Source organism: Lates calcarifer, linkage group LG4, assembly GCF_001640805.2.
Source record: "Lates calcarifer isolate ASB-BC8 linkage group LG4, TLL_Latcal_v3, whole genome shotgun sequence".
In the NCBI taxonomy this organism is placed as follows: Eukaryota; Metazoa; Chordata; class Actinopteri; family Centropomidae; genus Lates; species Lates calcarifer.
In genome coordinates, this window is record NC_066836.1 from 23,743,122 (window position 1) to 23,756,201 (window position 13,080).

General features: G+C 39.6%; 1 protein-coding gene across 2 annotated transcripts; it reads right to left on the reverse strand.

The window, feature by feature from the left end:
• Nucleotides 1-605: 605 nt before the first annotated feature.
• On the reverse strand, nt 606-12,022 carry rnf2 (ring finger protein 2). Of its 2 annotated transcripts, none has more exons than XM_018679638.2 (9): nt 11,928-12,022; nt 9,672-9,768; nt 8,966-9,126; nt 7,817-7,899; nt 7,558-7,690; nt 7,324-7,423; nt 6,858-7,030; nt 6,087-6,276; nt 606-4,754 (listed from the first exon to the last, which is right to left on the reverse strand). In XM_018679638.2, exons 2-9 carry the CDS (start codon nt 9,756-9,758, stop codon nt 4,653-4,655), a joined length of 1,029 nt encoding a protein of 342 aa, XP_018535154.1. In that variant the 5' UTR covers nt 9,759-9,768; nt 11,928-12,022; the 3' UTR covers nt 606-4,652. The 2 variants fall into 2 exon arrangements, with proteins under 2 accessions (XP_018535154.1, XP_050926143.1); XM_051070186.1 differs by lacking the exon at nt 11,928-12,022 and adding an exon at nt 9,952-9,981.
• Between the last annotated feature and the right edge of the window lie 1,058 nt (nt 12,023-13,080).

Genomic DNA, 13,080 nt, shown 5'->3' on the forward strand with positions numbered 1-13,080 from the left:
CATGACAGGAGAAAAACCAGAGCTCATCATGCGCTTTAATCATTCCCTTCTACACTTTGTATCATCATTGTGGTAGTTTTCATGTCTTACTTTGTCTCCAGCTTTGAGCTCAGTGCCGTGGTCTTTGGTTCACTTGGATCGGAGCTGTGGCTCAGGAGGTCGAGTGGGTCTGCATGCCTTAATATCCTTGGCTAAAATACTGAACCCTAAATTGCCCCCAAATCAGCCATTTGCCATTCAGCTGTATGAATGTGGGTGTAAGTGCAGGCCACTGACAGCTCTGGTCAAAAGGTTGTCTACGGAACACACATCTCTAAATGTATTATTTAAAAAACCACTAAACCATATGCTTCACATGATCTTGTACATTTGTACAAATTGTCCAGACTGTACAGATGGGGCATGTTTTCAGGACAACCTCAGATAGAGTTCATTTAATCCACTTTTACTCTCCTGCCTACAGAACTCTTCTTCAACAGCGTTCCTGCTCCTCGCACAAATGGAAGCGTAGCAGTGAGACGTGGAACATGGATTGAAGTTGTTTTATATTAAAGGTGATGCAGTAAACCCATTTTACATCACTGAGAACACAAGCAACAGCACTGTACTGAACACAGATTCAGGTTTATTGTCCAAACAGAAGGATGCAGTATACAGGTTCCACACTCACACACACACACACACACACACACACACACAGCTATCAGACACACTGGTACCAAATAAGGAGTGAAGCTGTTTTCATGGAGTTGTGACTTGAGCAGTTGATTTACACCTCTGACCCACTCCTAACAGGACAGTTCAGCTGGTCAAACTTCTCACTTTCTCTTTCCTAAACCTAGAAAACTGTTGAAAATCCTTCAGTATTAAGTGAACCCTGTGGGATAATGAGATTAAATTATGAACTGAATTGGCCACTTAATCTGTACAACAACAACTGAGCAGAAATGAAAGGAGAAAAGTTCATTCCTGAGCAAATACTTTGAGAAAATAAACCTGTTGTTGTTATTGAGAGAGGCCATCTCTGTGACAACTGCGTTAAATCTGTCTGCTGATCAAGACCAGGAGATGCCCTGAAAGCTCTGTAAAGAGCTATTATGTTGGATTAACAGAAATAATGTAAATCACAGGGAGCTGAGCACCAGTGAAGGGTGGTGCTAGATTTGAGGTTTAGGAAAGTGAAATGCATCCTCACATATATTGACTGAACCGTCCTTAATTAAACTAAATATGGTGAAATCATAAAAAGGCTGCATCCTAATGTTAATGTGAAATATCTGAGTCTGACAATTCTGTGTTCAGATTATCAGATCACACACTGTTGATGTGGACCCTGGTTCTTTCAGGTTTTATGACTCCTGGATCAAATGAGTTACATGAAAACTGCACTGCAAAATAGCAAACGTGTAACAGAGTCTAATGCGAGAGAAGGAAAAGGTTTCCAGCTATTCATGAAACAATAAATGCTGCCCCCCAGTGGTCGTTGGCAGCAGCCCTGACAGCGTGGACAGGAAAGTATATTTAACATCAACTTGCGCCCTCTTTGCAAATACTGCTCGTAATGTACAGGGTTCCCTGTGAGCAGAACAATGTACCCAATCAGGTGCAGAATAAATGAAGTTATAAGATCGGAACATTTATGGCACAAATGTGTTTGGCTTCACGTTCACTCACTCTTGCTCTCACACACACTTCACTTCTCCAGGCATTCTGTCCCTGTGGAACATTCAGACCCCTCCATTAGCTAAGGAAACACACAGTATTAAAACATTTAACCAAACCCATGCCATGTGTCCATCACTGAGACACGGCAAAAAAACTAATGTACCCTAACATGTTCTGTGATGTAATGTTGGTAATGTCATGATGGTGCCAAGAAGTGATGTGAGAAAAGAATCCTCCTGTGACAGACAATCATGTTCCACTGATGATTCAGTGGTGATATAACAGCAAAGGGAGTGGGTTTGTTCAAACAGTAGAGATAGTGAATACTGTAATGGTCAGACTGTCTATGGTGTGCAAAAATACCCTCCCACCCCACCCCAATCACACACACTCCTTCCTCTCCATGTTACAAAAGACATTTATAAAAGGACAAGCCATAGAGAGCAGCCACAGATATTAGAAGACAGGTTTTTCCTACAGGCAACAGATCAAGACAACAGCCATGAGACTCTACCTCACAGTCCAGGGGTTCCAGTTCAGTCTGAGAAGAAGTTACTGTTACATGATTCCCCAGCCTTTCTTTATCTGTATTTATGTAATCATGCGTTCACACTGGTAGCATGTGGTCAAAGTCACCAGAGCTCCATTCATTTTGTACTCAATTCAATTTCCTGGCAAACAGACTAAAGCCATTCAAACCTTCACCATTCTCTGGTTTTATTTGAAATACGACAGAGACATGTCAAAAAAAAAAAAAAAAAAAGTTTAAAGAACACTTGCAACATTGTCAGAAAAAACAAAAACACAGATTGGCCTGCTTCAATATCTGTAGCTTCATATCACTGTATACTGTCAATGCAACTGGATCTGCCTGCACTGTCCACTGCTGGTCAAAACTATCAACTTCCTCAGTGTGAACGCACATTCCACCACTAACAGGTTCCTTCTCATAGGCCCCTATACACTGTGTGATGACATGTCACACTGCCCAATGGGTCTGATAAAATGTTGATTCTATTTAGAGGAATATCTCTGGAAACTAAGAAAGGTCCTAATAATTTGAATTTTGAGAGGGTCATGTTATATTAGAAGAGAAGTGGTTTATATGATGTGTTATCTGTCCATGTTGGAAATCAGGTGTTTCTACCTGATCAAACAGCCAAGCTTGAAGGCAGAGTGAAAAGCTGGGGAGATGCAGTTTAGTTTGAATATGGGGATCACTGCCAGCGTTTTCAGACAGTCTCTCTTTTAACTCTTTGACTTGAATGTAAGAGACAGAAATAGTCATGTGATCAAAACAAGAGCGAGAGAGAGTTGTTCAGTCCTTAGCTCCTCTCAGCTCCACACAGCTAGTTAATCATAGCATGAGGTGGGAGTGACTGTCAGAGCATCAGGTTAGACGGAGGAGGTTTCTGAAGCTTTTCAACATCCCGCTGAGCAGCTCGGACACGGCACACTCGCACCTTCACTGGGAGATTTCTTGTAAACAAACAAAAGGTGTATTTACACTACGCAAGAATTGTTTACATCCATGTTTACTTGCTAGCAGTCATCTTCTTCCCTGGCCACGTTGTTGCACTGCTGTGGTTCTCTGCACAACAGTGTGGAAGGACTGTGTATTATGCCACCTGCGTGTGCGTGAGTGTGCGGACAAGATAAACACAACAGGAACCCATTCATAGATAAACAGCTCCACAGAGCTCAGGAAACCTTTAACCTCTACTGATTACTTCATGTTGAACACTGAAACATGTCTGAATATAAGTAGTTGGAATTCCCTTCTGGCAGATGTGCAGTCATTTCAAAAACCTTTTTGTCTTTACAAATTCAGACAAAAATTTTACACATCTAACATTCAAAAACAAATGTATTAAAACTGCTCAGACTCAATTAGTCATTTTCAGATCTAAAAATTGAATTCTAAACATCAACCTTTTTTACACCGGTGAAATTCAGGCACCAAATCCATGATGAAAAGTTTGTCCTGAACGTTTAGTCTGAAATGGTCTAATCCATTCTGTCAGACGTGATCAGAGAAAGATGATCAGAAAGATTCAAAGAAAGGAATTCAAACCACATAAATTCAGGCAGAAAGCGTTCAAAGGAAAATATTTCAACAAATTAAGTTATATTCAAATTTCAGCATTAAGCAGTCAGTAGTGATTAATTTCCAGATTAAGTTTTCAGTTGACTATAAAATTCAAATGAGTAGGACCTGTCTTTGCCTCCATACGTCAGATTCTTTTCATAGACATGTGCCGTTGTAGGAAAGCACACACACACGTGGCACACATATATATATGTGCCTGTGAATGCTGCATTATTTCAAGCTGTTTTATGATTGGTTATTTTGTAGATATGGGGTGGCTGAAGTCCCATTTTAACAAAATGCAGACCAGCATTTCAGAATCTGGACACAGGTGGTCTTGGTCTCTAAAGCTCTAAATCAGCTGTTGGTGGGTGTGTGTCACACTGAGATCTGGGGCCACCTTTTCTGACTGACAACCAAACATTTCACCACATTTCTCTTCTGACTGGTCAATTTTTTAGTTTGGGACAGACCAAAATCACACAGTATAAACGGGGTCTTTGCTGAAGACAAATACAGTATAATACAATTTCTTTGTGTGGAACACAGCACATTGCTAATTCAGACTGTAAATGGACCCTGGTTGTCTTTTTTTGGAGAGAATCTACAGTCACTGTTAGCAGTCCATTTTCCTGCTAGCTGCTGTACTGATCTGCTACCTTCTACTGAGAGAAAGATAGAAAGAGACACAGAAAGATACAGAGAATATAAAACAATGTTTTTTTCTTTTTACAAGAGTCCTTTTGAGGGTTTCACCAACCCCTCCTAATCTCCTTCAGACACACACATTCCTCTCCTCTTGTTTCTGTGTGCGCAGGTGTAGCCAAGTCCATCTGTTTACTTCCTACTGGTGAACATGTGTGTTTATGTGTGTATGCACGCGTGTGTTTTTATGTGTCTACTTGTGTTCTTTAGTAGGGGCAAAGTAGAGCTCCATGGGTTTGTTCACCTTCCAGTACTTTTCGCTGACCAGCTCCAGAGAGAAGGAACCATTCAGAACCTGTGAACAGAGGTAACAGTTGAAACATGCTGCAGGTTTCCCACTCTGAGCCTGATGACTCCCTCCACCTCCACTCTCATCATCAGGTCTGTGCAGTTCACTCCATCTTTATTAACAGAGCTGTTCTCTCTGAAGGAATAAACAGACTGGTCTCCACTAAATTACATTCAAACCCATGTAATGCAGTATAGATGTAAAAAGTTACCTTCTACTGAATTCTACTGCAGCCTGCTTTTCATTTTAACCAATAACAATGACAGCACTGGCTTAAAATGAGAAGCTGCTACCTTAATGTTTACTGCTATTATCCATACTCTTTATCTGTTAGGTGCTTAAATCATTCTCTTTTAGATTCATTTTTATTTCTAAACTATATTTAACTATGATTAAGAAAACATTCAGAACAAGATGAGATTTCAGAGCTCTATGTAATGTATTATTTCACAATAGAAACTCAACATCTAAATAAATAAAATAATCTAAATAAAATAAATAATACCCCTGCCATTAATCAGTGGGTAAGTTCAATAAAGAATGAGGAACATAAAAATCATCTGTCATTAACACTCCACATCCTCTGTCCTCTTCCCTCTTACTGCTGATGTGAATTCACTGCTGGGCAGGTACCATGGGCAGAGGGAGGAGGGGCTGGCTGGGAGGTGGGCTGCCATCTCAGACATAAAATATACAGCAAATTAGGCTAAACACAGTCAGCTTTAGTTTTAGCCTGTTAACAGACATGTGCAATTAGCTTAACCAGCATTCTAAGGTAACCACATATTAACAGTGCAAAGTTTTACGTGCAAAGCTTCTCTTGCTCTGGGAGTTACAATCAGAGTTACTGTTAACTTGAGTAAGACGTTCATGTTTCACTCCATCCGATGTCAGTTTCCTGTGTGTGGACTCTCTGCCCCGCAGTCCTGCTGTCCAACCCTCAGTTACACACCGACACAAACAGCAGAGCAAAGACAAGAAGCTGCTCACTCACTGATAACTTCAAGTAGCTATAAAATGCACCAGGTCCTTACAAGAACTGACATCCCAAGGATCTCACCTGCACTGGTGCACCCAAATAATTTTTCACATTTGCACACTCTAATTTACATGGCTCCTGATTAAATGTTACACAAATATGTGTATGTACAATTTTCAATCTCAAAAGTGTGGACTGAGTGTTAAGATTATTAAGAGTATTAAGCTGAAGCTGCTAAATGACATTCAGCCATCATTAATTACATTTTCTTTACACTCATTTCAACATTTACACCTTTGCTTTTCCTGCTGTGTCATGTCAAAAATAGGCATTCATCAGTGAAGAGTGTGTGTACTCACAGTGAACTGGTTTCCAGCGGTGGGTATGTAGATGGTATACTGTTTCTCTGAAGCTGCCTCCACATTAACAGGACTGGCCTCAGCATTTCTTCTCAGCTCCTCCAGAGCCAATCGCACTGCCAGGTATTTAGACAGGTGATCCACTGTAGCATTACCGGACGTCTTAATATAGCGAGGGACAAACTCCACACTGCAGACACACACATGTTCAAACGTGCATTAACAAACAGGTAGAAATAGTTATTGAGAAACCAAACATGATCTGGATGTGGTCAGGTACTCCAGACTGATTTCATTAGTCTTAACATGGGCACTGTTTCAAAATTCAGGGGGAGTTTGGTGAATGCAACAATGATAATTACTGTTGCTTTAAGCTGGTTTGTTCTCAAGTTGTGTTGGAAAAAGGATTCCTGCTGAAATCATCAAAGTGCAAACACAACAACCTGCAATTGCACTACACAACAACTGTATGACAAACAAACACAAAACAACAAACAGTCACTTTACAATGTAATGTAACGTGATTAACTGTTAACACATAATGAACTGGTGGGTTCATTGTACTGTGGTTGGTTTATAATGTAAATGTGTTACTACTTAGCTCAGGGTAAGTATTATTAAACTGCTTGGCTACACAAATGACAACATTCTTTATCTGCTGTTTATTAAAATATATTCAGGCACAGTTAAGGTACTTGTGTCTACTTTGCATCAGCTCTGAAAAACACAACTTCCATTCTTAAAATTCAAGCAGTATTTCTGTGACATTACCTGTTGTGACTGTCATCCTTCTCCATTAGGGTGGGATGTGGCCTAAACACCAGCTCTATTTCACTTGCACCACCATCAATCACAGAGTCCCCGCCCCCATTCTCAGCAGCATTATCCATGTCCAGACCGCTGTCATCACTTGTCTTGGTGCGTTTGATACTTGGACCTGCCTCCTAGGAAACAGATGGAAATACAAAGTCAAGCCACACACACCAGCAAGAAATGTGTTGTGTTTGAAGGCCACATCGGTCCTGAATGTCATAATTAAATATTTCCACTGGTCACATGATTACAACTGATTTCCAGCTGTGTCTCTAAGCTCTAGCACTTGCTTTGCTTGTTCTATGTTATTTAGCATAACAATTAAACCGTAGTGTAGTTTAACAGTGTAACATCAATCTTAGTAACTGCAGCACCAAATGCACACGCTGTCAAGTGTGAAAATATGTTGTATATGATAACATACCTGGTTGCTGTGGACAGAAGCGTTGCTACAGTGAGAGGAGTCCCCATTGTCTTCAGCTCCACTACCGTTCTCCACTGTGTGTCTCTTACCACGCTGCAGTCTGACAAAAACAAATGCAAATTCAATTCATTAGACTGAGCAGAGTTTGATATGTGAATCTGCTGTTGTTTGTTGTTGTGTGTGTGTGTGTGTGTGTGTGTGTGTGTGTGTGTGTGTTGAGTCCGGTCTGTTTACCTGGTCATAGCCTGTATCTTCAGCCCCTCTTCTATGCTGTGAGACAGGGCTTGCTGGTTGTTGTGTTTGCTAATGCGGGCCAACACTCTCTCCTGGTGGGCTTCATACTCGTCACGGCTGGGATAAATCTTACCTGAAATGAGATGAATGAGCATAAAGCAAAAGGCTACAATATTTTTACATGGTTACTAATCTGTGACAATTTTCAGTCCATCCAAATTTCTTGGATAGTAATAAAAACCTCCTTATGTTTACTTACTAATCAGAGCATCAAAATTTGGGTCTGGGCGCAGCGACCTCTTAGACACCAGCTTCTTACGACAGGTAGGACACTCTTTATTACTACAAAGACAGGGAGGACAGACAGACATTCATCTATTCATCATCTATCAGCTAAAACAACAGTGTCGATACAACAATGTGGACTACAAGCTACAGCATGTAACGCTACAGCATTTTTGCTGAAATATCCTCCAAAACATATTTATCACAGCTTTATAGAGAATTTGACTGTATTAAAATACTGCATATGTGACACATTAAGGGCTGAACCTGGTTGACATTAATCAGAATGCAAATATGATGCAATAACATCATGAACAGGCTAAGAAGTGTATCATACAGCAGGCTTTTCAGCAGGCTTTAGCTACTTTCCATTGAAAGTTGTCATTTTAAGTGGTTCCTCAATAGTTTTCAACGACGTCCTCAATTTTGCTCATTGACTAGACACAGTTCAGCCCAATAGTAATACTAATACTAATACTTTGACCTAGTCTGGTTTCAAGTGTGTCTTAAAACAATACTCATGTGCTTGTGTCCAGGTTCTACACTTTATTTTTATTTTTACTGGCACTAGTGCCTCTAAGGGAAAAGCACAATGATAAAAAAAAATTAAACATTAAACAAACATCATGCATAAGATGCAGGAGCAAAGTGACTTATATGGGAGTTATGGAACACAAGCTGTGCTTGAGGCTGGGATGCAGATACATGCCTTTTCACAGAAGGAATTCATTTAATTTCTTGATGTAGGTGATAGCATTTGATCCAATCTGATTAGTTGGTTAGTCACACTATTGCAGGAGGAACATTTAAAGCAATCAACAACACATGGGAAAGGGTCATTTTTGCACGTATTGTATGCTCCAGTATATCACCATCAACTTTATGCTTTGAGTGACATAAACGTCACCCACTAGTGGTCTGATTAGATGGTGATTAGATTTATCTTGTGTGGCTGTGGAGAGCACCCTCTGAGGTCACAATGATTCATTCTCTATAGTCCTGATATTCACATCACTCAATCAGTTCCCACACTGGGTTGAGATAATTAGAAATGAATACCACGACAGGGACGGGGCGGGGCAGGGGGGGCTCTCCTGGTTTCTACTGCGAGGTACAAACTCACCCAGATCTCAAAGCTGTGATGATACAATCAGCACAGAAGCGGTGCAGACATTCTTTAGTTGTCATTGTGTTCTTCAGCATGTCCAGACAGATAGGACACATTAATTCACTGTGCAAGGACCTGGGTGACACTGCTATCTCCAGTCCATCTGTTATAGCTTCCTGTGCCAGTACAGAACAAATCGAGATGTAGGTTAGAACACACGCAGATACATCTATCTGTGGAGTGGTATACAACTGACACAGTACTGTTCACAGGCTTCCAGGTCCTAAAATCTCATAAGCACACAACTGAGGAGTCAACGTTTTGGATACCTGCACCTTTGTGTTCTATTTTCAGGAGCTTGGGGGTGCTCCAGATCCACACGACTGTGTTACAAGGATAATTAGAACATCAACTCATATCCACTGATTATGTGTTTATGGTATATGTCCCATATACTGTGGCTGTTTATGTTTGTTATATATTAAGTCTCAGAAACAGAACTACACATTAACTGCTCATTCTCACTTTTTAATACGTCGTGCCACTTGGAATTCAAATGTGAGACACTATCACTGAAGCTTAAAAATGTTTTAAAAGCTATGTACCGGAGACACATCAATGCGTTGTATGATTTATAACATCTGTTTAAAAACACAAACAAAAGCAAAATGGTTTTGATAAGTCGGCTATGTGAATGAATTAATAAAGCATGAACTGTTACCTGTGGAGTTCTCTGTAGCTCATACAGACTCAGTTCCCAGGTCTTACTGAGGGGTTGAACCCCATTGGTCTGAACTGTCTGAGTCATCACTGCAAATCTGAAACACACAGAAACACATTTTCTTTATTTCTAAGATGTAATAATGACTTTTGGATTAAGATTGCTGGGACATTTTGGTTGCAGATAAATGGTCTGCACTGTTTTACAATTTGCCAATCATTCACACATATATGAAAGACTAAAAGACACTGAAATGTGGACAGTAGAGATGGAACCCTACAGTTACTGGACGACCCAATCTGCCTCCTCAATTTAGCCGGCCCTAAAAAAAATTCTCTGGTAATGACAATATGAAAAAACAGATTATTGCTCAACTTTAGTAAACACCCTTCCATTTAGTAAACATTTTTTAACTAATCTGAACAATAGGGCAGCTTGCATAACAACACACCAAGCACATCTTTGATGGAAACAATAATGAAAAGTACAGCCTACAATAACTGTTGAGGCCATTTCTACAGCCAGTGATCAGTTGGCCAAAAAGCTTTCTTTACTATAAAACCAATGCGGATCACATTTTGTGAGAGGTTTTTTGTTTGTTTTTTGATATTTTTTTTAATTTAGTCACAGCCTCCTGTTTTGTCATACAATATGCTCAGGTAGTCAAAAATTACACAGAGCCTGGTACATACACTGGTACATACTCTTACAAAGCTGTCAGATTTACCGACATATAACTTCCTCCTGTTTGAGGTCATGCTTTGTAAAGGTATTCTAATAAAATGCAATAAACAAAAAAAATCAGAGATGTAAGAGTAAAGTGTAAAAGATTTTTTAAATTACCATATGTTGACAACATTGTTCTTATAGTTCTCATCCAGATTTAAGCATTAACTATACATAAACTATATACTTTTCATATTTTGTTAAACTCCACTGGTTAGAAATAACACCTCAACAGAACAGATGTGATATGAAGCAGTGATGATTTGTATTTAATAAAAGTTAAGTGCATTATTTTGGAGTAGATCTACTTTTCTTGTTCAGTACTAGTGTTACACCTTACATAAGATGTTAAATGTTTAATTATTCTTTTTCCCCCAGAATTTGGGAAAATCTAAAAATTCTCCGCAGAGGAAGTGTTAATAGAAAAATAACAAGTGTCTAGGCAATTAGGATTCATGTCCGTTTAGAATGTCAATATCCAAAGATCCCAATTCAGTTAATTTCAAATGACAATTCAGAGGTGTTCTTTGCCCTTCGTCTATGCACCTGAGGCCTTTGTGTGGTGCACAGCTTTATTTGATCATGTTGAAAATATCTTTAGGTCAACCAGGGGTGACCCACATTGGATCCTGGGCCTTATGGACTACCTGTATTATATTGCTACCTAACAACCCTTGGGAAAGACAAACGCTGAACGACAGTTGTCCATTTCTACTCTGTTTCTATGACCATACTACCATACACGTGACAGACAAGAGGGAACCGTGGGGGTGGTCCTGATTAAACACACTGGGTGGCTCAAGACAAACTGGTGTATATTTTCACATATGCTGAAAATGTAAAGAATATCAACATGAACAGGGAATACTTAAATCCCAGCCCGTCTTGACTATAACAGAAACATTCTCTGCGCCGCAATCATCAATATATGTCAATAAACAAAACCCGATGTCACATTAGATACATGTTCTCCTCGGTTGTTGTCTTGTTATATAGTTTAGCTTGCTAGCAGGAAACAATGAGGATACACTGATACTTAATTTTGTCCATCTTATTGATACTAGCTAATCAGTTACAATTAATAGGTAGACCCCACGCACAGATTTCATGTAGAATCTATGGGGCTCGGCTAATGCTAAGTAGCTATCACAGAGGGTAGCTATTCTTCGTAACGCCACATTAGAAGCAAAATAAGCTAAAGATGTAGCATGTATGAGGCCGACAGAGGACAAAGAATGTACAGATGTGCGAAACTGTACATTAATTCCCATTTAAATTTTATAGTTGATGATACAAAGAGCTAATATCTAAAATATTGCGAGGGAGTCGTGAATGTAATTTGTCGCTGTGACAGAGGGAAAAACAACAACAGAGAAAAGAGCCGACGCACCAGTCTCCTGAGGTAATCTATCTGCTTTTTAAACCTTATTTCCAACATTTAAACAGTTTAAACATTCAGTGATACACAAATACAGACATAACAGCGAAATATTCCTAGATGGTATAAAATACGATTGTTTCTGTACTTACATTTTCAGTTGTGGGTACGAGCCGATCCAGCCAGCGCGTTCAGGCGAAGGCAATATGGCGGATGCACAAGAAGTGATGTAGTCTGGGAAATTGAGGCGTTATGCCAGAAGGGTAAGTGGTCCCGAATCAGATAGGAGTTGAGGGGCATTCAAGTTTGAAAACAACAGACAGTATGTCTTTGAGCGTATTCATTGCCCAACATCCTTACATCCAAAATGACATTATTTGAGAAAAATAAACCATTCAGGGCCTTAGCACTGGACCCGAGTGACCCACTGATAAACCACGCTCATACAGCAGATAAGACGTACCATTGCAAACCTATTAATACACTGCTTGGTGTGTAGGCTAAATTCTGATGGGCAAGATATGTTACACACACACACATGTGTATATATATATATATAAACTGAATTGAAATGAATCAAAAAGAAAACATACAAGAGGGGAGCAAGTTTTAAGTGTTTGCTGAGTCTCTTCGCTCAATATTCATCCAGTGTTTACTGTGATGTAGTTTTACATTGATACCACTAGAAGACGTCAGAGCTCTGGTGTAGCCTATTATAAACTGATTGTAGAAGCCCCCAGCACACATTGACTTTTGGTTGTCTAAATTAATAAAACCATTCTTTCAGTACAGTTTTAGTGAAGATATTTCAACGTGAAGCAGGTTGGCAGTTGCAAATATATAATGTATTCAACACAAAAACGCAATGTGCATTTTAACAACACAGTATGATTACCTAACAGCTGCACGGTGTTGAACAAGGAGGCATCAGCAGTAATAGACTCAAATGTTGGATTAAATACAGTTTTGCAGAGACAGCTTGAGGCTGACAGTGATAACATAACAAAAAATTGATGAGACCAGATGGATTACAACTTGTTGAAGGAAATGACAGCCAACTTAACTGGTAAACTGAAAATGAGACAAAACTATTTGTCGAAGAATATTTTTGGAGACTGATCACAAAGTTCCAGTTCAGCTGGACTGGAGAGTGAGTTTTTGTGACCCATAAATGTTTTTGGACACAGTCGTCAGCTGGTTTAAGAAAGCTCTCCTTAGTTATGGTTGACTTTTTAAATGATAACTGTACACATTTGTTCGTCAAATCCCAGTGAAACATGGATTAAAAATCCAAAATCGGCACGC

What these genes read in the sequence shown, in the direction of transcription:
- rnf2 (XM_018679638.2), bottom strand. Translation starts at nt 9,758, where the DNA reads ATGACTCAGACAGTTCAGACCAATGGGGTTCAACCCCTCAGTAAGACC. An exon ending in ATCACAGCTTTGAGATCTGG is followed by an intron (nt 7,900 to 8,965) that starts GTGAGTTTGTAC and finishes CTGTCTTTGTAG; the next exon opens with TAATAAAGAGTGTCCTACCT. An exon ending in AAGATACAGGCTATGACCAG is followed by an intron (nt 7,424 to 7,557) that starts GTAAACAGACCG and finishes TGTTTTTGTCAG; the next exon opens with ACTGCAGCGTGGTAAGAGAC.